The following is a 25,316-nucleotide window of genomic DNA, read 5'->3' on the forward strand; positions in this document are numbered from 1 at the left end:
TGCCACTCATGACTGCAGCCCCGTCATAAGACTGCCCAACAAGGTTAGTCTTATATTCTAGACCATATTTGGACAAGAGGTGAATTATTTTTATTGTCAAGCTCTCCGCATCTAGCTTCTCTGCTACCTCGAATTCCAGAAAACTTTCAAGGATTTCACCATTGTAATAGTATCTCAAAACAAAAGACATTTGTTCCATTTTTTTGTTGTCTTTAGTCTCATCCACAAGTATGCTAAAAGCACCACTTTCCTTGACTTCTTTGATTATTGATGTGCGCACCATCTCTGCTAAGCATGACAAAATCTCATTTTGTATGTCAGGACTTGTATATTTAGCATTCCTGGGACCATCCATCTTTTTCAAAATCTTGTCGTCATGGTTTGCTATGATATTCAACATACCCAAAAAGTTCCCTTTCCTGCTTGAGGCCTCAGATTCACGATGCCCTCGCAGAGCAATGTTCTCGGTTGCACAATGAAGAACCACTTCAGCAAGAGTTTTGATGTACCCCCTGTTCTCTTCAACAGTTTTGTTGTACTCTTTATTTAATTGCCCCATTAGAGATCCCTGATTTTTTTCTGCAATTTGGTATTCTTTCCATGCTAGCATGGCATTCTTGTGATGCTCAGATCTACTATGTGCAGCATACCCTCCGTCTGTATAGGTAGCTTTCTTCCAGTTTTTGAAACCGGAACCTGAATTAAACGTAGACTCATGGCCAGGTAAGCTGAAATGCCTGCAGGCAAAGCAAAAGGTGGAGTCTTCACATATTGAGTACTCCAACCAGGGGTGAACTTCATACCACTCACCCTTGAAGCTCCTGCTTCTGTCTCCCTGGAGTGTCTTGGGGAAATTAACTTTAGGTTGAGCTGGAGCTTCACCCCTGGACTTGGAAATGTCTGTAAAACACCAAAGAATCCCATTAATATCAGCTTTTAACATAAATGCTATCCACTTCCAATTACATGTTGTTCTTTAGTTGTTTTTTAAGACTAAACATGCAATCATTAACATTTTACAGATTTAATAAATACATGTTTATTATATGGCCAGCCTTTAAATTATTGTTGTTTGCCATAACCCGACCGAACATGTCCCATTATTCAGCTACTGATAACCACTCACCTGGAGGGCAGACTTTGTAATTAAATTCTCTTCTCCTAGTATCAGTCTCCTCCTCCTGCTCTGTCTCTGTCAACTTGTCTGCTGAATATTCACTGCCACTTGCTTCCCTTTCTGTACTTGTCATGCTTTCGCAACTAGCTCCTTCTGTTTCCCTTTCTCTGTCTGCAACATTCTCTGTCGTGCTAGCTTGCTGGTCTCTGGTGCTGGCAAAAAAAGCGCTGATTTTTCTGTCTCCCCCTGAGGCACTTATCCTTTTCATTGTGTCCTTTTTAAAGAAAAGTTTTACACAACATTAACTTTAGATTGCTTTTATTCCATTTCAAGTGTAAACTAGCGACAGTGCGTTATCTATGACTTAGTGACACCTGGGAATGGACTTAAGCTAACTAGCTAGCGATAGCTCGCTAGCCATAGATCATTTTACAAGTTTGCAAAAATAACAACAGCAGCCTTACTCAACTCACTCTGCCACAAATCCTTAATGTCGAGACATCATTACACATTTAATTGAGTGTGAAGATAACTAAATGATCTTATCATTTCAATGATCCTTTCAAGTATCACCAACTTACTCACCTGTTAGTTACAGTGGTATATCCAGCGCGTTCGTCTCCAGTGCTAGTCTCTCCACTGAAGCGCTGTCAGAATGCAGGCACGTTGGAGGGGGCGTGGCCCAACATGTTGCGAATATGGGGCTTGTAGCAGAAGTGACGAATGACAATATAAAACGACTTGATAAAAAAAAAATACTAATGCATTTATTTCAGCTTTATACCATTTCTGTTCATGAGGGTTTGTTGTATTTTTTTTTTTTTTTTTCGTGCCGTGAGGTTGGGGGGGCCGGCAGGGTGGCCATACTCTGACCAATGGTGGCCGTGGCCCCCCCTGGCCACCACGTGGCCACGCCCCTGGCCGTAATGAACGTGTCGCATTGGTCCATATGTAATGCGCACGTTCTGTTGTTCCCATTGGCATAGAGCTATTGAACATTAATTTTAACAAAGGATACGGATAACATATCGCCCACGGCAGTTTTGTCATTTGTATGTATAGCCTATATTTGTATTACGCTATCATCATTCAACATGTAGAATGAACGTGTTATCTATAGAGTCGATTTACATAGATAATTCACAACCATGAACCTAATCTGGATCTTAAACCTGCCAATTGCAACTGAGAGAGACGCAGACCAGACGGACAGCTCTCGACTAGGCTTCCCTTCCGTGGCACAATTGCATCTTTTCCGTAGATGAAATCCGGGGAAATCGTGAATATTAATGAGGGGAAACCCGGGGATTATCCAATCACGCTGGTTAGGTCCCTGATCCAATCCAAAAAGGCCAAAATCCACCACATGATTGCATTGCTCGCACTTGCCTGCCGGCTCTCTCACTTTGCGGTCTTTGGGGCTTCGCAGGTTCGCATTGCAGGGAAGGATGTCCATGATCAGGAAATTTAGCTTTTGACTCGAGGCATGTCAAGTCATTACAAGTAAAAGAGGCAAAGTCCGAGTCAAGTCTCGAGTTAATAGTATTCAAGTCCAAGTCGAGTCGCAAGTCATGCCGAATTTGATCAAGTCAAGTCTGAAGTCATTAAAATCATGACTCGAGTCTGACTCGAGTCCAAGTCATGTGACTCGAGTCCACATGTCTGGTACAGTGTATATCCAATCCATCATGTTATTTAAAGTTTCTGTTCCACCCATTCAGAAGTGGAAAATAAATTCAAATCTTGCAGCTGGATCTAAACTTAGGAAGTGTTAAAAATATTTCCTTACAAGAAGAAACAATCCTTATCATCCTGTGGTGTTTTTCAGCTTGTGGGCCCAAAACGAAGGCCTCCATGTATAATTGGGTCACAGCATAATAACATGTTTTTAAACCACAGCAACCAAAGCACTTTTATTCAGTAGAAGATTCCCACACACAGCTGCAATGCTGCAAAAAAAAACCTCTCTTGGCTCCAGGTCTGGTTACCAGTCTTTTGTGTATTTGATCTTAATTAGCACCCCTAAATGGACCATTCATTTTCTGCTTCATTTAGGTTTGCATCTTCATAGGAGAGACGTTGCTTTTCCTGAACTGGGCCATTACTGCAGACATTTTAATGGTAAGTACTGAAAACCTATACTTATCTAGTGGGTCACTAGAATTTCCCGCGATAAATGGCGGTCATCAGATTAATCAGTTTTGATAATTATGTGAGAGGACTAAAGTTTGGGTGGGGGCTGATAATTACTGTCTGATTGATTGAACCACTGCTCGTGGAAACTAGTGAAGGGGAGCCCCTTCTCTTGGGCACACGTGAAGACTTAGACTTTCAATAAGGTGCATGTACCAACCAGTGCCTACATTTGTAATCAGTTTGGAGGCTGGGGTGAGTATGTACAGACAGAGTTGACTATGACAGATATGCCTGCGGTGTTCTGACCCACTGAGGTGGGCTCTGCGTACATAATTGATGGCAGCACAAGTCGTTTTAACATGGCTGAGTGAATCTTTCTACTTCTGTCTCATCATCATCTCATGTGGATTTTTTACCCGCCGTTCCTCTCTGTGTGCAGTTTGTCGTCATCCCCACGAGGAGAGCAACGGCGGTCGCCTTCCAGAGCTTCACCTCGCATCTCCTGGGTGACGCAGGAAGTCCATACCTGATAGGCCTGGTAAGATTCCTTCAGAAGAGGATGTTTTGTCAACCAGTTTGAAAATCTCTTCAGTGTATATGTGAGCGCCTTATACATGCACAGACACCATGTATTCAGATACCAGTTCAGCCCTTGCTTTAAGTGGGCCAGTAAGGCACAAGAGGAGCTTTTAGCACACGTCTCAAGAGGGCTGGTGAACAGAGTTGTGATTTTACCAGCGCTCTTCAGGCCGTTAGTGGTGTTTTCTACTAAATCAGGAGGGGCCGGTGTTGCTTTATCTGATTGGTCAGGATATGAGTGAGAGTGGTTCTTACTACAAGGCTAGGCCCCTCAAGGTCAGAGTCACTCAACCCACAACAGCCCCCTCTACCAAACAAACCCAACAATCTAAACTGCATGCAAAAGTGATTACAAGTATTGCTTGCTGTTCAGTGGAGGGTAAATCAAGATCCACTGTCAAGCAGCATACCTCTCATTCCCGATAGAGAATGAACATTTCAGAAGTTAACTATTAACTCCGTGGAGGAACGCATTCTGTACCCCTTTTTTAATCATGCATGAAGTAATAGACAACACGCAAGTTGGAAATTACAGCCATATGACAATCTTTACATCACATCAAGCCTTTTAAATAAGTATGTATGATGTGCCAGACAATAGAATAGACTGCATTAGTGTCATATGTTAATATTGTTTTTTATTGTTGTGCCTCTGCTTCACAGCCCAGGTCATTTTACCTAAGGCAAAGTGGAAGTGTTTGATTAGTGAATAAAACTGATCCTGTAGATGCTCTGTCAGGTCCTGACAGGCTGGCAGCAGACGCAGCTGTTTGCGGTGCTGCATTCAGAGTGTACTGCTTTTCTTTTCCTCCTTAAATGGAGATGTTGAACTATTGTTGAAACCAGATGAAAGGAGCAGTAAATTATCTCCGAGTATTGAAAAGCTCTTCAAAAGACTAAATAAAACTAGTATTGAAAAAAGAAATCAAAATCCTGGGAAAGAGAATCTGGCTCAAAGACTTGTGCTGTAATATGTTTTGTAGATCAAATAATACCCAGTGTCATCTTCTATTCTACAAACATCCTATTAACACATCAAGAGATGCAGTCATTTAAAATGCTGGGACTCATTCTGGATCACCCCAATTTAATTGATATATTGAAAGCAATTATTTTTGATATATATATATTTGATCCATAGAAAAGATAAATTACAGAAATGATGACATCTCATTTGGGATTCAAGCCTATACAAGATGACAATGTGTATATTTACTAACTATTTGCCTTTTAAAGATAAAGCTAACTCTTTGTGTGATGTAATTAGTGCTTCAGTTAGTGCATGTTAGTCTGTGTCGTTGTACCCAACTTGCTAGCTAATAGCCACCACTGACAAACAGCTGTACCACTGACAACAGCCGACTCATCGCGCTGTTTCCAAAGTGTGACGCCCACACCCGATTTGAGCAAAGTTAGTTAAATCTAACATTGTTAGCTTTTGTCAGCAATGTTGCTGTGAGCGCTGAGCATTGTTAGCTGGTAGCACTGTTAGCTAAATGATGGTGTTAGCTAAGTTGAAATAGTTCCTATCCTAGATATGCTTTAATATTTGAAGTCAGCAATAAATTATAAATTATAAATTAAACACTTTCACTTTTTTTAGTGTCTCATACTTTATTTGCTGCTTCAAATAGATGATTTATGTAAATTAATTGATTACTAAATGTATTTGGGTTCAGGAATGTTAAAGACAAAATAAGCAATGTAATGCTGTCATGATGATGTCAAATGTTCATTATCTTCTGACAATTTATAGATTAAACAATAAAATGGAAATCATTGAGCCTTATTACAGTTGCTATGGAATGAGAGGTTACCCATTACAATAGCTCTGTTAAAATTACCACTAACTCCAAATGTCAGAATAAAGTAGCCCTCTCTCTCACGCACAAACACACACAAGCACACACTGCCAGTCAGAATTACGGTGGTTTGGCCCCACAGTAAGCCAGTCGCCCCGGTCCTCCATCCAGCCTCCGGGGTCACGACTCTGCTCTGAGTGACACACCGAATGTCCGGGGGTTTCTCACTCTTCTGCAAACCTCCTAACCATCAAGGCCCAGAATGCTCCGAGTGCGTCACCACTCCCTGCCTCCGTTCCTGCGCTGAGGTTTTGCACACGAGTGTGATGGACTAGTCGTGACGCACTCTGAGCACAGGCAAACATACAGTCAACTCATGCAGACTGGCTCAAATCTTGAGAGCAAAGTAAAGAATCTGAAGAAAAACGGACTGGTGGTTATTGCTAAGCAACCACAAAAGAAAGTAAGCCAGTGACTCAGTCATTTTGGTGCACAATTGTGTTTTTTTTTTTTACATGTGCACCAAGTCCTACAGATGAAGTGTTCGTTTCTGCAAACCAATGTGGTGTTTCACAGTGCACCATAGATGTATTTATGTGGGAACGCCTGCATATATAAATGCAGCACAACTACCATTTCAACCATCACACATCACCATCTCCTGTTGTGTAAAAAACTGCATCTGAAATCTCCTTAGCATATGCCAAGATCCCCTTCCATCGGCACGTAGACCAAAGCAGTTGTCACATAAGAGTCCCTGGAGAACTACATAATGGACTCCTCCTTATTGCACGAGTAGGACATGGCTGCAGGCAGAATGGGTGGCAGGGGAACACCAGGAACAATCTCTCAGCAATCTCCCAAGAAATGCCTTCTAGATTGATAATTAGACATGCAGCGGTTCACTATGTATTTTTAGTTAAGCTGTACTGGCAGGCAATTTACTTTACCTGGCGAGATTCCTCTTCACAGGCCACACACACACACAGCTGCTAGATGTACACCAAATGTTGTCTTAGAGATGTATTTTACTTTTTTTCCACCATCCTTTCTTTCTCTGATCACTCCTCATGCATGCACACATGAACACACGGTGACTCACTCCAAAATCCTTCTGTCAGCAGTTCTGCAGCTCTCTCCGTAGAGAATCTCATTCTGCTGACACTAACATAATCAATGTGCTTCAGCCAGGATGACCTATAGCTGCTCAGACTCTCTCTTGCTCACAGACTAGAAGCTTTTGCATGTTCCTGATGTGCATACATAAAATCATCTCCTAAAAGCTACTATCGGCAGCCTACTCTACATCACGATTGCTGTACAATGATCTATGCTGATTGAGAGCTGCCTTTTGAGTGACACTGGGAGGTAGAAATGGTCACTTCACACCCACCATTCTCCAGCTGTTGTTTTCTTCAGCGCAGAAGCATGACAGACTGAAAGCCAATGTTACTCAAGCCTTGGAGGAAATGTGAGCCATTTAGCTGTGAATCCTGCCTGGCTTAAAACAAAAACAGGGTATCTTACATCATGTCGTTACTTTCGTCTGTTGCTATGAAACATCCAGAACTCACCCTGCATGTGTCAGTGTGAGTTCATAAGAGCATACCATCATATTTAAAGAACTTTTGGTTGATGATTAGTTTTAAAAGAATCCCTCCTCTTTTCTGTGTGTCTGTGTTTGTTCATGTGCAGATCTCGGACGGCCTTCAGCAGACCTATGCTACATCAGCGCTTTGGCGGTTCCTCAGTCTAGGCTATGCCCTCATGCTCTGTCCCTTCATCATCGTCCTGGGGGGCATGTTTTTCCTGGCCACTGCGCTGTTTTTCCTGGATGACAGGGAGAAGGCCGACAAACAGTAAGTGACTCAGACATTGTTTGAGTAACTCATCATTGTTTCATTTAGTACTAAGTCATTCATTCTTTAAATATTTAAAATGTCTACATACTCCACTGACTTTCTGAGTAAGAGCTCCACAAATCCAAACACACCACTGCAATGCATGAGGCTGGAAAAATAGCAATAATATTGGTGTTATTCTGTCAGACAAAGAAATTATACTCTTTATCTTGACAACCCTTCCAACGTATCCTTAACGGTTATATGATTTCTAACATAAAGGTTATTGTTTTTATTCAAATGTTCTCCTGCTATGGACAAGCAACACATGCAATTTGCAATGCAGAAGATGTTAAGGCAACAACAATAGCTGTTTATGGTTTGGAATTGGTTGTGGTTTAGGTTAAAATAAGGGTAGACATTGATCATTCATTCATCCAACCCGACTTCCACAGAAGCCCCCAAGTCTGGAGTTATAAAGTTATTATAGTAGATTACTTTTTGTAGATTTAAGCACGAAAAGTGAAAAAGAACAGTCTGACCCAGAGGTGATGGTGGAATTTGACATGTGTCAGGGACAAGCTGCACAGTGAAGTCAACAATGGTGTCAACCCTGCACGACTCAAAAAGGCCTGGGAGCCAATAGAAAGTCCCTGTCAGCTAAAACAGCTCCATAGCTGACACAAGCTGTTCTTGCCATCAATTTCTTTAAGTGTTGTTACTTAGATTTTTACCAGCTGCCTCCCCTCTCATTCATGCATTCATATTTTCCTCTTTGGAACCCCAAAAACGAGAACTTTGTTCACAGTAGCTGGTCATTGCCTTAAAAGGCAAAAACAAACACACACGCATCCTCTTTCAGATGGTTGAGACATGACTTCTTGTTTCTTTGGGACTATTTTTTCCTACTTTATTATCACATTGACTTACTCCCCTGGTGCCAGCGCTCTCAGAAATGACTTCCTTCCTGTTGAAGATGAGGGACGTTTTTAGACAGGATGGCAGTTCTTATGTCTGACGTCTGTCTGCTGTCGCCTTGTCTTCACCAACCGGAGTGAGCCGCTTGTTGTTCCCACGCCAAAACCCCTCATGAAGACAGATTTGAGAACAACTTAAGCAGACAAGTGCCTATTTGTAATCTTTAGTATACTGTAGAGGGAAACTAAAACTGTGGAAAAGAAGTACGGAAACTAAAAACTTGAAGTATCAGTGGAGTTACAGTATTTTATAATCCTGGGGTCAAGCCGCTTAATATTTCCTCTGTGTATTGTTATTTTTCTCTTATAAAGGGGTCTCCGCAAAGCCACCACTAAGCCGTGTTGTGGCTTCTTTTGAGCTTGGTTCGAAAAAAAAAAAAAGAGGAATGCGGAACAATGACTTAAAAAGAAAGTCACACTCCTGCCTTTGTGCCAGTAAAGATACTAGTTTGTGGTCCAATCTGTGGCTTAAGCTTTATCAACATATTATTGCAAAATGTGGGCAGATGGCACATGTTCAATCAAACTATATCTAGCCACAGCCCCTCCACATTCACACTACATGCTGTAGGGCAAACCTAATAGAGCAACAGATGGAGTAAAAGAATTCGAATACGAAACATGGAGGCATTCAATGTTGTTCCTGTATGTTTTCAAAAACACTATCCTTAACATAGATATGTGGAGGCTGTTCTTTTTACAGAGACATTTCAAAGCTAATATGGTATCTTAAATGATGGTATAAATGTTGATCCTGAAACTAAGACCTCTATTACCCTTAAATAAATGGTTTACTTATGCTTTATAGATCAGTTTTGCATCATTAATAAAGAATAACTTTTGGTTTGCTAGGTTTTGAAAAGTCTTTCTGGCTACTGAGTCTATTGAGAAGTCAAATCATTAAAACCAAAAATAAAAAGTCATTTATACATGGCAATGAAAAGCAAGTCTGCAGTTATAAATGGTAATCATTCATTAATACGTAATAACTCATGGCAAGTCTGCACTTTTAAAAGGTTAACTGAGAAAATAAAAACATATATGACAACACATGTTACCAAGAACCCTATCCTATTAGAATTCCACCTTTGCTTGTATGCCTGTCCTATAGATGGGTTAACCATACACCAGCTCGTGAGATTGCATCAAGATGTAGGCAAACACACCATTGCGTACCACACATAGTATTATTACAGCCTCTACAAAACTTTACAGATTTGTTCGCAACATCCCAGTTGAGAAAAAAGTCAATCTTAAACAGAAGCAGCTCTTATGTAAGAAGCTGCGAACAGCACCTCAGGGTCCAAGACAACATCCACAACTTTGTACAACTAGGCTTGTTTCATGGCTGTGATATTTATAGATTCCATTCACGCTATAAAGCCCACGATTTATAAATTACCCCTGACTTTACAGAGCGCTTTGCGTCTTTTTTTCCCCTCCTTTGAATGTGTCCTCAGTTACTCAGCGCTATTTATAAAAGGCGCGGAGCCGAAACAAGTTACTCACTGGAGCGCGCCTTTCTATTTCCAGCCTTAAATAGTGCTTTATTATTTCTAGGTTGTTAGCTTTTTTTTGGGTTGCAGGGTATCCATTAATAGCTCCGCTTCAGTGCATGCCCCCCCTCTCCATGCATTTTCCCAGTCCACATTTACACTTAGTGAAGTGTGAGAGCAAAATTGTCTCATCTCTCATGCCAGTGGGCCTTCATAATACAGATTGAGTCTGGGTCAGGGCAGAGTGAGCACTGCAGCCTGGAGATGGTGCTGACTGATAGACCAGAGAAGACAGTTACCATGTGATGAGTGAAATTGGTGGAAAAAGAGAATAATAAATGTTGAAAATGGTGTGAGATTATCTGTCTGAGGGCATTTGTGCATCATTGATGTCTAAAAACTATTCTTTTTTTCTCAGGTTGAGCCAGATGACAAGACAACCCTCCACAGTCAAGGTATGACCAGGTAAATTGCCTTTTCTCCTACAGATGCTTTTAGTGCTCTTCACATCAGCAGTTTAAGTGGTTGCTAACAAAGAGATTGTTTTGGAACATCAACATTTATAGTGCTCTCTTCTAATTACCAGGGAATGATTATGTAGAGCTCCTTTTATTACGAGGAACAAAGATCTGAAACAAGATTTTTAAGTCCTTAAAAGGCACTTCGACCTGAGGCCATCCAGAGCTTAATGACAGTGTAAAGGTGACATGATTACACTCAAATGATTGATATATGAACCATTTCCTATCCCATTGTAATCAGTGAGTGTGCAGGCATTGTTGGAGTAGTGGTTATTTGACCAACTATATGGCATCTTATCAAGAACCGAGCTGCCTTCCCTCCTTCCTTCTTTTATCAGACTCACACATATGGTGCAAAAGCCGCTCTAATTATTAACCAAGCAAAGAAAAGACACAATAATTGGCAACATACCAGCCATCTCTGCACTGCTGGACAATGTGGGGCTACTGTAGTCGTGGGTAAAGCAAGATTAAACTCTGACTCGCTGATTAGAAAGACAACGGATCTGTTGTGACTTATTTGTAAAGGTTATCATGCTTAGCGGAAAGTTCAAGGTTTTTACCTCTTCCTTTGTAATCTTATCTGGTTTTATTTTTCCTCTAAACATTTGTCCAAATTGTATTTACATAAAGTGCAAAAAAATAGGTCATAATAAGTTGGTTTATTATCACCTCTGGCAAATAATGCTGCTCGTGTGTCATTATATAACCAAACCACCATTTCGTTTTAGGTCCCTTTGACTTTTCGTAGAACGGAATGCTAATTGGTTATTTCCTTGGTTTGCAATGATTCAAATATGACAAGCTCTCTGATTTTCATTCATTACTAAATTGCACCAACTTGTGAAAACCCGGAAATCGAGGTGTGAAGGATTGTTCAGTTGAGGAAGCAGTGTGATCTGCCAGTAGCAACTCCCTGCAGTATTTGAAGGCAACAGCCCAATTGGTGGAAAAATTGTACCAAGGTGCAAATTCCCGCAGGAAGAAGCAATGATGAACTGCAAACACTTTACATTTACAAACATTAATTATCGACTAGTTTCTTAAGCCTTCATTCACATTTTTTGAATGCTTAAACATTATGTTAAAATCATTTCACATAAGAATCCACGTTCAGGGGCCCTTCTTTGTATTGAAGGGTGCTCTGATATCTGACATTTAAGCATTGGTTGATGAAAAGCATTGTATTGTAGGTTGATTGTCAGGTTTCATTGTGTCATTGTGCATTGCTGTATTGTATTATACTCAAGATTTGAAGGATGGAATGCAGTAATTATTCAAAATGCAGGATAATTGTCCATCAATAAGGAGATACATTGCTGGAAATACAAGCAATAGGCAAACATAGATGTTAGATGAAAATGATTGTGTAAATTTAAATATTATTGGAATAAGACACGTTTCAAATCTGCAATAATAAAGTGTCCTTAATATGTCACCAATGAAAGCTGTTTGTGCTTGGTGCTGCATAACACATAAGATAGGCCCAACAAAAAGTTTGATGGATTACCCATTACAAGCAACTCTGAAAGCTCTTCAACATGATTTGAATTGTGCACTGATGAATTGGAGGCAGTGCCTGACTTGAAGGGAGGAAATCAATCTAAAAGAAGTTGAGGCATCCTCGGGGAAATTTTCTGCAGGAATATCAATGATACACAATTTGTAGTTAATGAGGTACAATATGCAAAACTACTAATAGGGTATTTCACTGTATGTACAATGCATTACCATTGGAAGAGTGGCATTAGTAGGCATAGCTAATGACCGGTGACATGAAAGGCTCCCACATGGCTGCCACACATCTATGGTTTCAGTAGCACTTAAAGCCTCAGGGTTCGTATGACTTCTGTCGCACACAGCGGCTAGAGCATTTTCTCCCCGCTGTCAAACGGGGCTAATTATAGAAAACAGTGATTAAAGCTCTGTGAGGTCAGAGTTGAATGTGCCTGCAAACTGATCATTTCTATTCTGAAGTGAACCATCGAGGCACTCACTGCTAATTGATTTTCAACAAATTAGTTTTGGAGGATAATCCAATCAGTGACAGGCAACATTTCCTCCCTGGGGTCTGACTCACAGATCGATACAGTTCACAGTTCATCCACTCTCTGATGACAAGTGTTCAGTCTTCATGCTCAATCTGACCGCTGTCCCCAGAGGTACAGCATGCAGCTCTGGGAAACAGTTAGGAAGAGAGGGGAGATGGAACAAGAGATGCTGCTGAGGTAGTTCCAGTAGTGGACAGTAGTTCATGTTCTCAAATACTGTACTTAAGTATTATTTTTAAGTACTTGTATGTACATTTTCTGCTAACTTATACCTAAAATCACCTCCTTTGAATGCAGGACTTTCCCTTGTAACATAGTGTTTCTACACTGGGATATTGTTACTTTCACTTATAGGGTAACTTCTGATATGATTACATTGCAAGTTGGTCCACCACTTGGAAGATTAAGAAGACAATTTAGATTACAGAAAAATGTTTCGGCTCTGACAGGAAGTGAGGTGATGAATTTAGAGGAGGAGAGAGAATAGACACGAGCACTGAATTAATGAGGATGAGGAGAAGCATTAACCGCCTAAGCTGTTATACATCGCAAGCTATTAATCTCCGGAGATGCAATCCCAAATGGAGATCAGATACACTGAGATCCAATTAACTTCCTCTGCAGGAAGAACCAGCCTCTGCTGACCAGATTCACCCCGACACCGCATGATAACTAGAGGACATCCCCGAGCTGGGGGGCTGTCAAAAGATCAGCGTGAGATCTGACAGCGGAGCTTCACACTCATTTATTCAGTAACTGCAATCTGTATTAATCTGGGAGGAAACTCGCATCACAAGGCCAAACTCTGATTAAGTCAAAGCTGTCTAAACTTTTACTGTTAAAGTGTTTATACAGCTGCAGGCATACTTTCCTTCTCCGCACTCTTATCGTTCAACAACAGCTCCGAGTCCTCTGTCAGCAGAGCGGGTTCATGGTGCCGGCTAGGGAAGTGACATCAGACCACACACACACACGCACGCACGCGCGCACACACACACACACACACACACACACACACACACACACACACACACACACACACACACACACACACACACACACACACACACACACACACAATGTACAGCCAGGCTCTGGTGTGACCTGTAGAGGCATTGAGAAAGACTTTCAAGCTTTAGATCTTTCTCCTTCATAAACAGAATGACATTTAAAAATAAACTCTATCATCATATCCATATAACTTACAAAAAGCCCCCAGAGTATAATGAAATGACAAAATAGTAAGAAGCCAATTTTTCTATACTGGGATCTCCTTAGAAAACCTACACCTGCATAATAAACAAAGGCAATTTTCCAATTAAAGTTAGGGCAACTATGATGGTGCACTTTTAAAGTGGGTTTATGTTGTAATCTCCTTTGATTTGTATGTTAACTTGTATTGTGCTGATTGTTTTCATTGAGGTTGAGTGTATTTAGTCATTTGTCCAAGTGTTATCCTCTTAGATTTCGCGATACATTTTTGAGGTTTGCAAGAATCCAATCGGAACAGTCACTGGGTTCTCCATTCATGCTGGATTGAGAAGCCAGACAGATCTATAGCAATGGCCTCCTCCCAGCCAGAAACCATCACAAGTGTGTTAGATTACACTCTATTTGCTTGCCAGATTCATCAGACCGCCCCTCTGCTTGAGAAGCCAACAGTTTCCAGCACAGTAATAGTGAAGCTGCGAGGAGGCAGGCTAATCCCGCACATATCAAAGCATTCACAGCTTTAATTATCCCTGTGTCACGCTGGCATTGGAGCAGTTTCATTTCAAGTTTGGCTCATCGATAATTCCCCGTTTACGGCAACAACTGACACTAATAATTGAGGGAAACAGTTCATTACAGAGGGTTTTGGATGTGCATCAACAGAACAAAAACACAATCCTCCTGTTGAAGCTATTACTCTTGTTTGTATGCTGTGCGGCTGTTGTGTTTCTGGAACACAGCAGTGTCTCATGGGTGTATGGATGTGTGTGTGTGAGAGTATGAGACTAGCTTGGAACATTGCTTTCCCGAGCTCCCTGCACTAATCCTATTGTAGAAGCAGTAGTAGCTTGTGCACTGGAGCATCCAGTGCCCCGTTATGACAGACCGCAAACAAACAACGAGACACACCATCTCACTCTCATCCAATGTGAAGAGATCACAACGCATCCCAGTGATCGCTTAGCGGTAGGATCTCCAAACTGGAGTGTGATTTTCCCCTCCGGTGCCACAGTTTCCCCTCATATGCAATGTGTGTGTTTATGCAGCAGGAGGATGACAAGATTAATTGACAGTAATAGTTGATGATAATAATAACACAAGGCGGTCAATATTAGGATTTCTGTGCTTATTTTTTTCACAAATTCACTGTTGTGATCACTTGTAAGTGAGCAGAAACAGCATAGCAAAACTGTTAATGAGTTTTGCTCTATTAAATACATGTTTAAACAAAAAACTAATCCAAAACAACACAAACTGAAGTGGTGGATACACTTTACTTCATTTGAGTATTTCCTTTTTGTACTTTATTTTTCTTCTCCACTCCAATCAAGTAATTTAGGAGTATTGAGCTTTTTACACCACTAGTAATACAGTTTTCACCTATAGATACACATTTATGTATTTGAATATTATAAAGATAAAATCTACATATTTTTCTTTGCATGAATACTGAAGATCTGAGTTTGAATGCATGACTTTTACTTGAGTATTGTTACATTGCATACTGTACAATAGCACTTCGATAGATTAGTTAAACAAACGTTTCCAAGATGGTTGGTCATACGGTGTTTTTAACATAATTTATGCAGTCTGTATTTACTGAAAGCCTCAGGAACATTTCCTCTGTGTATGTTTAGTAATATACATGATACACTTTGAGGCATAAACACAGGAACATCGGCATCTAATGTAGAGCTGCAATCTGGAGAGGCAGCATCTGTGTGTAACTGTGGCTTATAGCTGGCTGCTGTTCAGATTTGGGTGTGTGTAGGGGGAGGGGGTGTTAGTCTGCATTAAACAAACAGTTATGTGTCGGTATGCTGTGTGCAGGGAAATATTTAGGTCACAGGCTGGTCCTGGTGTGCAGGCGTTATCAGGAAGGTCCTGACAGATGGCCCCGGAGCTTTGACCTCCACATTAATTACATGAAAACGGCCTGTGGTGCAGACGTCCTCTAATGTACTCTTCTCCCCTCTCTCTTCCGCTCTCCATTAGGTGACTGCCATATGAGGAGCAACCAAGGATGACAAAATGGAGATAACGCAAGGGGAGCTGATCCACTTCTATAAATCACCTCCATTTTCTCTTCGCCGCCACCATAATCATCCTCCTCCTCTTGGCTCCTGCTGTTCTTCCTTCACCACACAGAGGCAGCTCAGAACTGGAACGAGGGAGCGTCTTGCCCCTCCTTGAAACGCCTCTAAATCACAGGTCGGTGAGATGGCGCACAGCGATGCCCTAAAGCTGGCAGCCGACAGCTGGTGTCCTCCTCACCTCTGTGAGGACCCACTGAACCTTCCAGGGAGAAGGCGGGGTGGTGTAACTCCCTCAGTGACCCCTCCGACTCCCGATGACATACTACTGAATGCTGACCATGAACCTGCCCTGTCTCTCTCTATGTAACTGTCTGTCTCATCGGCTGTCAATCTGCACCAAGTGCCATAGCATCATACATTCCTTCAGACTTTGCACTGACCACCAACTACCCTCATGACTTCATCACTGACTATGTTTACATGCACACTATAATTAAGTAGCCATTTATATTTGCGAGACAGTAGAAGTAGTTGTTCACTGCTGTCATAAAGCTCCATTGGTGTCTCCTCTGCTCCAATACAAATAATCATCACTTAATTCTGCCCAACGCTCAGAGCCTGTAAACAGACCGGCGCTTTAAAATACAATTTATGTGGGGCAAGTGATGCAACTCCTTTAAAGTAGCTGCAAGAATATAATTCTCAAAGTGATTTTCAACTGATCAAAAGAGCTCCAAAAGTCAGAATATTCTGCAAAACTTAGCGGCAGTATTACCAACATGAACTTAAATAAAGTGTTTACACGATAAATGCAGTATTCTCATAATCGATCAAAGTCATAGCTGTGCATGTAAACATAGCAGTCAAACCCAGAGCCAAAAACCGTCTAAAGGTCAGTGAATCAGCCTTAAAAATTGGAGCGTTCCTATCAGCAGCTGTTACCTTTTGACCCCTACATGTGTTTGTATTTTTAGCACTTACATCAGAGTAGACGGTGCCAGAGAACATGACAGAGATGAAAGATTTCTGCACATCTTTTTTTTCACAAGTTTCCGTGTGGTTTTTATTTTTTTCTGTGTGATGTTGGATTTGAAACTGGAGGTTACTGCCTATGATTGTTTCAGAAGGACCATGATGCAATCGGGGCGATTAAACAGACACTGGACTCTATATTTTATAATTTATAATGTACATGCTTTCCCCAAAAGTAAATGAAATGTTACTCTTTTGACTTTTAAGGAGAAACACAGGTGTGTTTTTATCTGTACATTAGAAGCAATACAAACCTTTTTTGAAGGAGCCAACCTTTTTATTCACACTGCCTTATCAGTGAGCTTGGTTTTCTCTTTAAGGAGATTAGCTCTCTGATGGTTGGTTTTGAATTTCTGGACACATCACCCACACAGAGACAGAATGGCTTTTAATGATGGATTCCAGTCCAGTCTACCCTGGTTACAATACCAGGCATTGTGAAAAGAGACTTTTCCCCCTCGCAATTGTAGATATCCCATTCCATGATCTAAAGAAAGGACCTTTGAGAAGAGCTGGAGCCATGGTCATCAAGTTATTACTGAGAGACATCAAAATCCTAGACAGGAACAGGAAATCCTTCAGGCCCAGGTTAGACTGATGGCGAGCTCTTATCTTAGATAACGGATAAGAGAGGAATCCTTTATGAAACCAGGCCATCATGTCCTCAGATGTCAAAGCAGAGTCAACTTGAAAATCTGAACCAGCAACATGTTCTCACTCTCAACTTGTCAAATACAGCAGTTCTGTCAGGGACCATGGCAACACTTTTTAACGCACTGGCGTATTCGCCCTTTAGCATCATTGTTCAACGTGCAGGGAATTCCAAGAGAGTAAAAAGTGTGTCATTAGTTACCATTAGGTTTCAGTAGGTTAAATTCTGGTTAGATAAATTCCGTTGCATAACGCTACCAAATGTTACTTTATGCTGTTTGTCAACACAACTACTTTTGTCTAGGAAAGGATTGCGTTTTGGGTTGCAATAACTTCATTAATTCAGTATATTGAGTACGTGATGGCAGATAAGTCCGTTAGTTAAGTCTAAATAAGTCAACTTTAATTTCACACAAACAGCTATCCCTGAAAGTCGTGTGTTTGGTTGACTCGTCGGCCCAACCTGACCATCTCGAAACTTTTTGGGGGTATATATTTGACATCCCCCTTTACATCCGTCATTATAACCACAGCCAATAGAAGCAGCCCTGCATCTGTAAAAATTATGCTTGAGGGATCAGTAGTACCACTGACAGGCTGAACCTTTCGGACAAGTGGGGAGTGAGAATGACATAGAGATCTAATAAGATTAAGTACACCATCAGTAGAATTTAGATTTCATCACTCATTATTACACCTATTGCATCATATTTGTAATAACGCGAGTTTAATGCTAAATATTACAAAGAAGAAAAAAGTCTGCTTTTGCTAGTTGCTTGTATATACAGTACAAAGATGTAGGCAGAAGCTGAAGGATCATTTTGTTTTTCATTACCTGGTGGATACAATTTAATACAAACTTTGAAGCCACTAATGGAGTCAAAGGTTTAAAATCTGCTGCATAAAGGGAAGAAAAAAGCACTTTGCAAGAAACACACAGAAGGAGGAGGATGGAATGACCTTATCGGAGGAATAAAAGGGAAACGTCGGGGTGGTTTTTGTAGCATTGATGTGTGAGCATGACTCACCGGCTGTGTGCGGGGTGCTGTGTGGGCTGTGTCCTTGTTGCCAGATCATTAGCTTTAGCTTCTGTCCAACTGCGTGGAGCTTTCTGAATGTGATTCTGTCCAACCTGACGTGTTTACACACCTACACCTTCTTAATGAACTAAGCTTCTTACCTTCCTATTGTTGATTTTTTCTTAATGTTACCAAATTAGTTGTTTTTTTTATAACTACAATAGAGATATATATCACGCAGCAACTTTAATATATTGTAAATGATGGCTTGGATGCAATGTATTTATTTGTTTGTTACCATAATGAAGAATAATCTATAAAGGGAATTTAAGGTTTGAGTATATTACACGTTGTTGTATGTCATTGGGTTTAGAAATGCTTGTTTGTTCATTCTTTTGTATCACAATGAAACAACACAATACCTTTTTACATCACTAAGATTCCTCCTGTTTACTGTGATCATGAATTGGACATCTCACGCATTTTACACGCAAAAAGAAATGTGATGTGATGCATTTAGGACAACATATCGGTCTCATGTTTAGGGTGCAATACTTTTTTTGCATTCATTATTGTAGCTCTTGTAAATGTTTTCAACTGATCAAACCATTTTGCACACTTAATGTTCAGGGATTTATTTGAACCATAGCCTAGCATCAACTCCACGGCCTTTAACACAGGTCTGTCTCTTCATGCTCACAGTACAGCTAGTACTGACATATCGTCATCATGAGAAGGGACGTTGGCTCTGGTCAGATGGGTCATGAATTGAGTTTCACTTTGCCAAATTTTAGTTAATTTAGCACCAATCCTTTAGGAGTATAAGTCCGTTGTATTGAGTAATTCTATGTTAATAATCACTGCAGTGATGTATTGAGAATGTGCTATTTCTTGTCATACAAGAATCGTGTATAAAGAAACCTATTTCTGATGTTGAGCAGAAAACAGAGGTTATTTTTTATTTTTAGAGCAAGTCAATACAAGGGATGTGTAGAAAAATCAAAGGACATTATTCTAGAACTGAACTGTGATGCTCCCTCGGGGGGTTGATAGAACATGTATATGTCTGTAAATCAAATAAACCTATTTAATCACTTCATACCATCGTGTTGTCTCTTTTTTCTGCTCATATTGGATTCATCACATGCAAATAAATCCAGTAGTGCCTCCCACTAGAACATCTTATCTCACTTAACAATTTTCCCCAGATCTATTTATGGAGACTTTAATAAAGAGCTTGCCTCAATTTAGAGCAATAATAAGTCCAGCCAGTGGTAGTTTGAAAAAATAATAATGTCCCTCTACAGAAGTGTTTTCAGTGTAACATTACTGAGCTTTGGATTTAGGTATGCAGTTACACAGGCTATGATATGGCCACTTTTGGTTCCCTGACTACATAACCAGAGCCAGATGGATTCACATCTTCTGGATCATTTTCAGAGAACATATTTGTTAATTATCACGTCCATAAGTCATATTCTGTAGCATTGGTATTGCTGATAAATATCTTCAATAAAGACACTCCTGGTTGTTTTCCCATTTCCAAGGTGAGATGTTACTTTTTACATTTAAAACATCTCAGTTAAATCAGAGGACTTTGGAGCAAATCTAATTGAAATAGTGTCGTGGCAGACTTATGATTTCAGTCCAAAACAGTGGCGAACGGGGCCCTGACGGTTCAAATAAATCCTTCGAACCTGCCTATTCAGTTTTTGTTGGAATGTGAAGGGTTAAATGGAAGAAGTTCCTTTGGCCATCTGGAGTTACTGGGAAGAAAGGAGGTGATTGGTGGTCAAGCTATAAATGCCCACTCCCAGCTATAGTAACTCAACGAGAGAGTAATGTCAAATGACACTACACTTGACCACTTGAGCTCGATTAGCGTCTTAAGGCTAGAGTTGGTTTTTTTCGACAAGTGAAATGGGGTCAAAGGGCCTAGGTATAAAAGTCATGGCTCACCACTGGTCCAAAATAATATATGATCATATTGTGGTTAAACTGAATTTACACCCCTAGATATTTGTACAGGTGGTGTTTCACTTTACTTGAGGGAAAAAGGGGTAGGTAAAATGATCATGAGTTGGGTTCATGAAACAATGTAAACCTTAGCACCTTTCGCGAGTGGTGTTATTATTTCCTGAGATTCAATGAACAGTTAGGCAGTGTTTATTCTAATGAAAAACAATTATATTAAAGTATTAAAGTTGAGAAATAAAACGTTTGTAATAAAATAAGAAAGGATTGAGAGTTTAAAAAAGGACAGAAATGTAAGGAGACTATGTATGATGTACATTTAATATACAAAAATACATATGCAGAGACTACACAAGAGACTCTTTAAACTCTTCAAGGAGAAATCCATCAATAATCTTTAAATATGAGTATTCCACAAATATTTTTGATAGTCATTTATTTGTTCCTTACTCAACTCTCATGTGGTGTTACACCTGTTCAGAGGTACCCCATAAAGACGAGTAAGGTCAAAGGTATTCATGCATAGATTTATTTTTTTTACATATGCACTACTTTTGAGAACTTGATACTATATCCCCCCCTCATCTTTGCATAGGCTTACAGAGACTTGATTTTTATCTCAAAGAGAGAAGGCCGGAGTTAGTGAATGAACTACTGTATTGTTCAGGTGCAGTCAGGCAGGCCTCTGTGCGGCTCACTTTGCAAAGCAATTTTAAATTCCCCAGAGGTTTACAGACGCACTGACATATCACAGACATGACACATCCGTGCTTTGGATGCAGAGGAAAAATACATAATATTTACCTTTGCAGGAAGTGAGGAAGTACACAGCTAAAGGCCCGCTGTGTGCTAGCATTCATTAGAAAGGGCCTCACATGGCAGTTAAGAGCACTAATGGACTTGTCTATGACAGGGTTGCTCAACACAAAGGCTAAGTATATACTGCCATTGTGACAAAAGAAGACTTGAAATGTTGGCTTGAGGCCTTTAATTAGACACAGCTACATTTTAAACGGATCATTGTATCCGACTTGCCCTCAGTTTGAAGAGGGTGAGATTACATAGGAGCCAGAGGAAGCTCAAAGTGAAGGATTAGTGTTTGGTGTGTGGATGACCAGGAGAAACCAACACCCTTTCCCACAGTCAGACCAATCTGTACCCCGAAGTCAGGGCGCTCCAATCTCAAAGTCAACACACCTAGTCATGCAACAGGCAGGAAACACTGGGGCGTAGACAGGAAAAGGGGAGCCATTCTAGCAAGCACTGGAATTTCCATTTGCACTTTGCCATTTAAACTCACAGAGGACAAACTTTGTTCAACACGCAGGGTACATTTAGGTTGAAAAATAGTCGCAGGTGGATGTGAAACTTTAAAATGTCAGCTTGTTCAAGGGTAAAAAGAACCATTGTTTAGGCCTCCGTTTTTTTAATGTTGCCGTGCATTATGAATCACAGTGGATGGTTTTTTTGAAAAGAATATAGTATATTACGTGTTGAACATTCATTGGTTTATGAACATTAAAATGTAATACATTTTTCCTCATGACAGTTCAATTTTAAGTTTCAATCTGTATTTATTGATACAATTATGTTACATTTTCATATTAGTAATTACTGAACTGAGACATTTATCTTCAATTTACACACTTCCACCCTCCAAACAACCTCTGAATCCTAACATTTCCCATCTTTTTAATATCCTGGCAGTCCAATATTGTGATAAAGTCTTGAAACCTGTTCTACTTCCTCCCAAGTGATCACAAATAGTCTGTGGTGGAACAACCCTAAAGGGGTAATGTATGTAAGTGGGTTAAAAACATATGAAGGCTTCAATTAAAGACCTAAAATGAACTAAAATGAAAAAACTAGCTTGTCTTGGCAGCGTCTCATTACAAAATTAGAAAAACAATGGGTTTATGTTACAGTGACAAAACAAACACAGTTACATCTAATTACTCTTTGAATGTAAAGTGAGAATCTGTGAAGAATCATTACTCACACCATTCTTTATTGACAATAAGAGTTGTTATATATTTGATTTATGTTTTCTCCTGAAAATCTTCCATCCTCCTTAATCGAGTTTGGATGGATGTGGTCATCTGTGTCTGAAGCTTCTGTTGCCGGCAGAGATGTCCATGTATTAAGACTGACCTGATGGTTAATGCAGCTACCAGCACAGCATGACATAGAGGTCGTGGTTAGAAAAATAGATGAGATAATTGTTCTTTTCGAAAAAAGCCATGAATAAGAAGTATCTGCAGTCTGTAGATTCACATCACCACTGTGAATCTCTCACCTTCCCTCTGTTAACACCCATAGACTTTTCCAACCTGTTTCACACTGTGGAAACACATTCACTTTCACTAAAGCAAGCGTAGGGGAAACATTACAAAAGTCTCCGATTGCACCTGGTGGGAGATTTGTCATGTTCCCAGACCTTTTTGATGTGAAATAGTGTCATCTGTATGTGAGATCTGGGATCTCCTTTCCACTGGCTGTTTTATTACACCAACATTTTTATTTAGTTTTCAGTGTTCATATTGCTTGATTAAAACATGGATGAAAGATTGATGAAATGAGCCTTCGGTACACACTGTATCGTGCGAGACAAAGACGCAAACTGACTAACTAAATCATCCACTGACCCATAAAGCACACTTTTCTTGCTATAAACACGATTCAACACGAGTAATTAAAAGGAGAAGAGAATAAAGAAATACAAATGGCTCTTCAGGCTGTTTGTGCAATTGAGGGGAAAAGGCAAAAATAGCTCTTTGCTTCATTAGCGGTTGACTTGAGGCAGGGACGTGCTCAACTACTGTCATTATACGAAGACACGATGAGCTTAAGTCTGAGCAACCTTCACACAGCGCTGATGGCAATACAACACAGCCATGCTAAATGGAACCATCTAGGAAAATGTGAATGGCAGACACAGAAAGCTTTTGTCACGGTTCTGTCAAGGTTCGATAACAGGACCCAAGTGCAGCAGTGAAAGCAGGATAGGCAAGGGCGTGGCTCCAATAAAAAGCGAGCTTTATTACAAGCTGTACATAAAAAACATGGAACACTGCAAGGGCAGGCCAGAGAACAAAAGCAAAGCAACAAACAACTGGAAACAATCCGGGTCAAGGGAGGCAGACAGGCAGGACAGACTGGGGATCAACAGACTGGAACATTCAGGAATGACAACCATATAATGACGAAGACACCACAAGGAACACAAAGGGAAGACAAGACTAAATACACCAGGGTAATCACAAGACAAGACACAGCTGGAGAGGGGAGGAGAAACACTGGGGCAACAGGTGAACACAATGACACAATCAGGCACAGGAGGGAAACGCAGACAGGAAGTGAAACTAAACATGACATAAGAGGGGAAAACGTTTAAAGATAAAACAGGAAACAAGAAACACAAAAGAAGGATCATGACAGCATTACCTTTTTATATGATATTACATCAGGTAATGTTTCTCCCGAAGTCAAATTAAAATACTAAATCTGACAGGAAACATGAAGACAAGGAAACCTCTTCAAACCTGTTCATTTCTTGACTAGTTGTAAAGAGAGAGCTGAAAAATGTGCTTCCCAAATGCTCCAAAATGCTTCCCATGCACTGTTATGTCTCGTCAAATTTGTTAATCATGTTTATATTATGGCATGTTTTGTTTAGTTTCAGGTGTTGGTCCTGTATGTTTTAGTTTAGTCAAGTCACTCATGTCCAGTCCTGTCATGCACTTCCTGTTTTATTTTGTACTCACCTGTTTCCCTCTTGTTTCAGATCTTGACTTTCTCCCTTTGTGTGCTTTCTCTCCGTTGTGATTGTCAAACCCCGCCCCTGATTGTTTCCACCTGTGGCTCCCTACCTCATGTTCAAATAGCCCTTGTCTCCCTTGTCTTGTTGTCAGTTCGTTTTTGTCTGTCTCCAGGTCCAGTCTGTGAGCCTTAAAAAAACAACTTTTGAGTTCTGTTTTTTTGAATGTTTAATCTCTCCCCCAAGTGAGTGTTTTTTGGTTGTATTTTTATCCTCCCTTGGGAGTGTTTTTTGTTAACAATACATTTCTTTGAGAAGCGCATTTGAGTCCTCCCTGTCCGGGTTAAGTTCATTACATGCACAAGCCTGTCCTTTGGTTGTATATAATAAGAATTATTATTTTATTTATATAAATGATAATAAAAGAGATTTGATTTCAACATGAGGGGAATGTTGTCAAACATCAATATATCAACAGAAAGTCTGCAACATTTTACTGAATCTATTTAATAATTTAAAAGCACAACCTCTCTGAAGAGGCTGTTTCCACAAGTGCAAAAGAAATGTCTGTATCAACCCTGAGAATCAAGTCAGTACGAAATGGCTTGAGTTCTTTGGTGGCCCATTCTACCAAAGTTTCACGAATATTTTCCTAGGAGGTATTCAGTTATAGAAACAAACCAACAAATAGAAAGAAGATGCTTTAAAAAACTTTTCTGTTGTGTGTCTTGGAGAAAATAAAAAGACCACATATGAACAACAGTTAATCACCTATGTAGTGTGGCCGTTTCCTAATACTGTTTTTTTTACTTTGAGGTATGACTGACCCATACAGTGAAAATAAGCCACATGATCACGTATAATTTGTTCTGTGTGCAGAGTGAGTGAGAACAAAAGTGGTCCCTGATGTACACCACTTATTTTCTTTAAAATATCAACACACTTTAGACCATAATGACCAGCAACAAATGTTACACAAAAAGAGAGACGATACATAAACAGCTGTTCAACAAGAAAATAGAAAAAGATCAAAAGTATAACCAAAAATATTGTACAGACAAGGTGCCAGATTAATTGCATGTGTTGAATGTCATACAGCTGAGTGATTTCTCTCC

The 25,316-nt window shown here is 40.2% G+C and overlaps 1 protein-coding gene across 1 annotated transcript in view; it reads left to right on the forward strand.

Annotated features, from left to right (window-relative positions):
* spns2 (SPNS lysolipid transporter 2, sphingosine-1-phosphate) overlaps positions 1-19,569 on the forward strand; it is a 78,304-nt gene extending 58,735 nt beyond the window's left edge. The window contains 5 exon segments of the mRNA XM_063894722.1: positions 3,173-3,238; positions 3,693-3,791; positions 7,330-7,493; positions 10,367-10,403; positions 15,728-19,569. Of these exon segments, the coding sequence (XP_063750792.1) occupies positions 3,173-3,238; positions 3,693-3,791; positions 7,330-7,493; positions 10,367-10,403; positions 15,728-15,742 (381 nt within the window). The 3' untranslated portion in view covers positions 15,743-19,569.
* Positions 19,570-25,316: the final 5,747 nt, after the last annotated feature.

The sequence above is a fragment of the Eleginops maclovinus genome, chromosome 11, assembly GCF_036324505.1.
Source record: "Eleginops maclovinus isolate JMC-PN-2008 ecotype Puerto Natales chromosome 11, JC_Emac_rtc_rv5, whole genome shotgun sequence".
In the NCBI taxonomy this organism is placed as follows: Eukaryota; Metazoa; Chordata; class Actinopteri; order Perciformes; family Eleginopidae; genus Eleginops; species Eleginops maclovinus.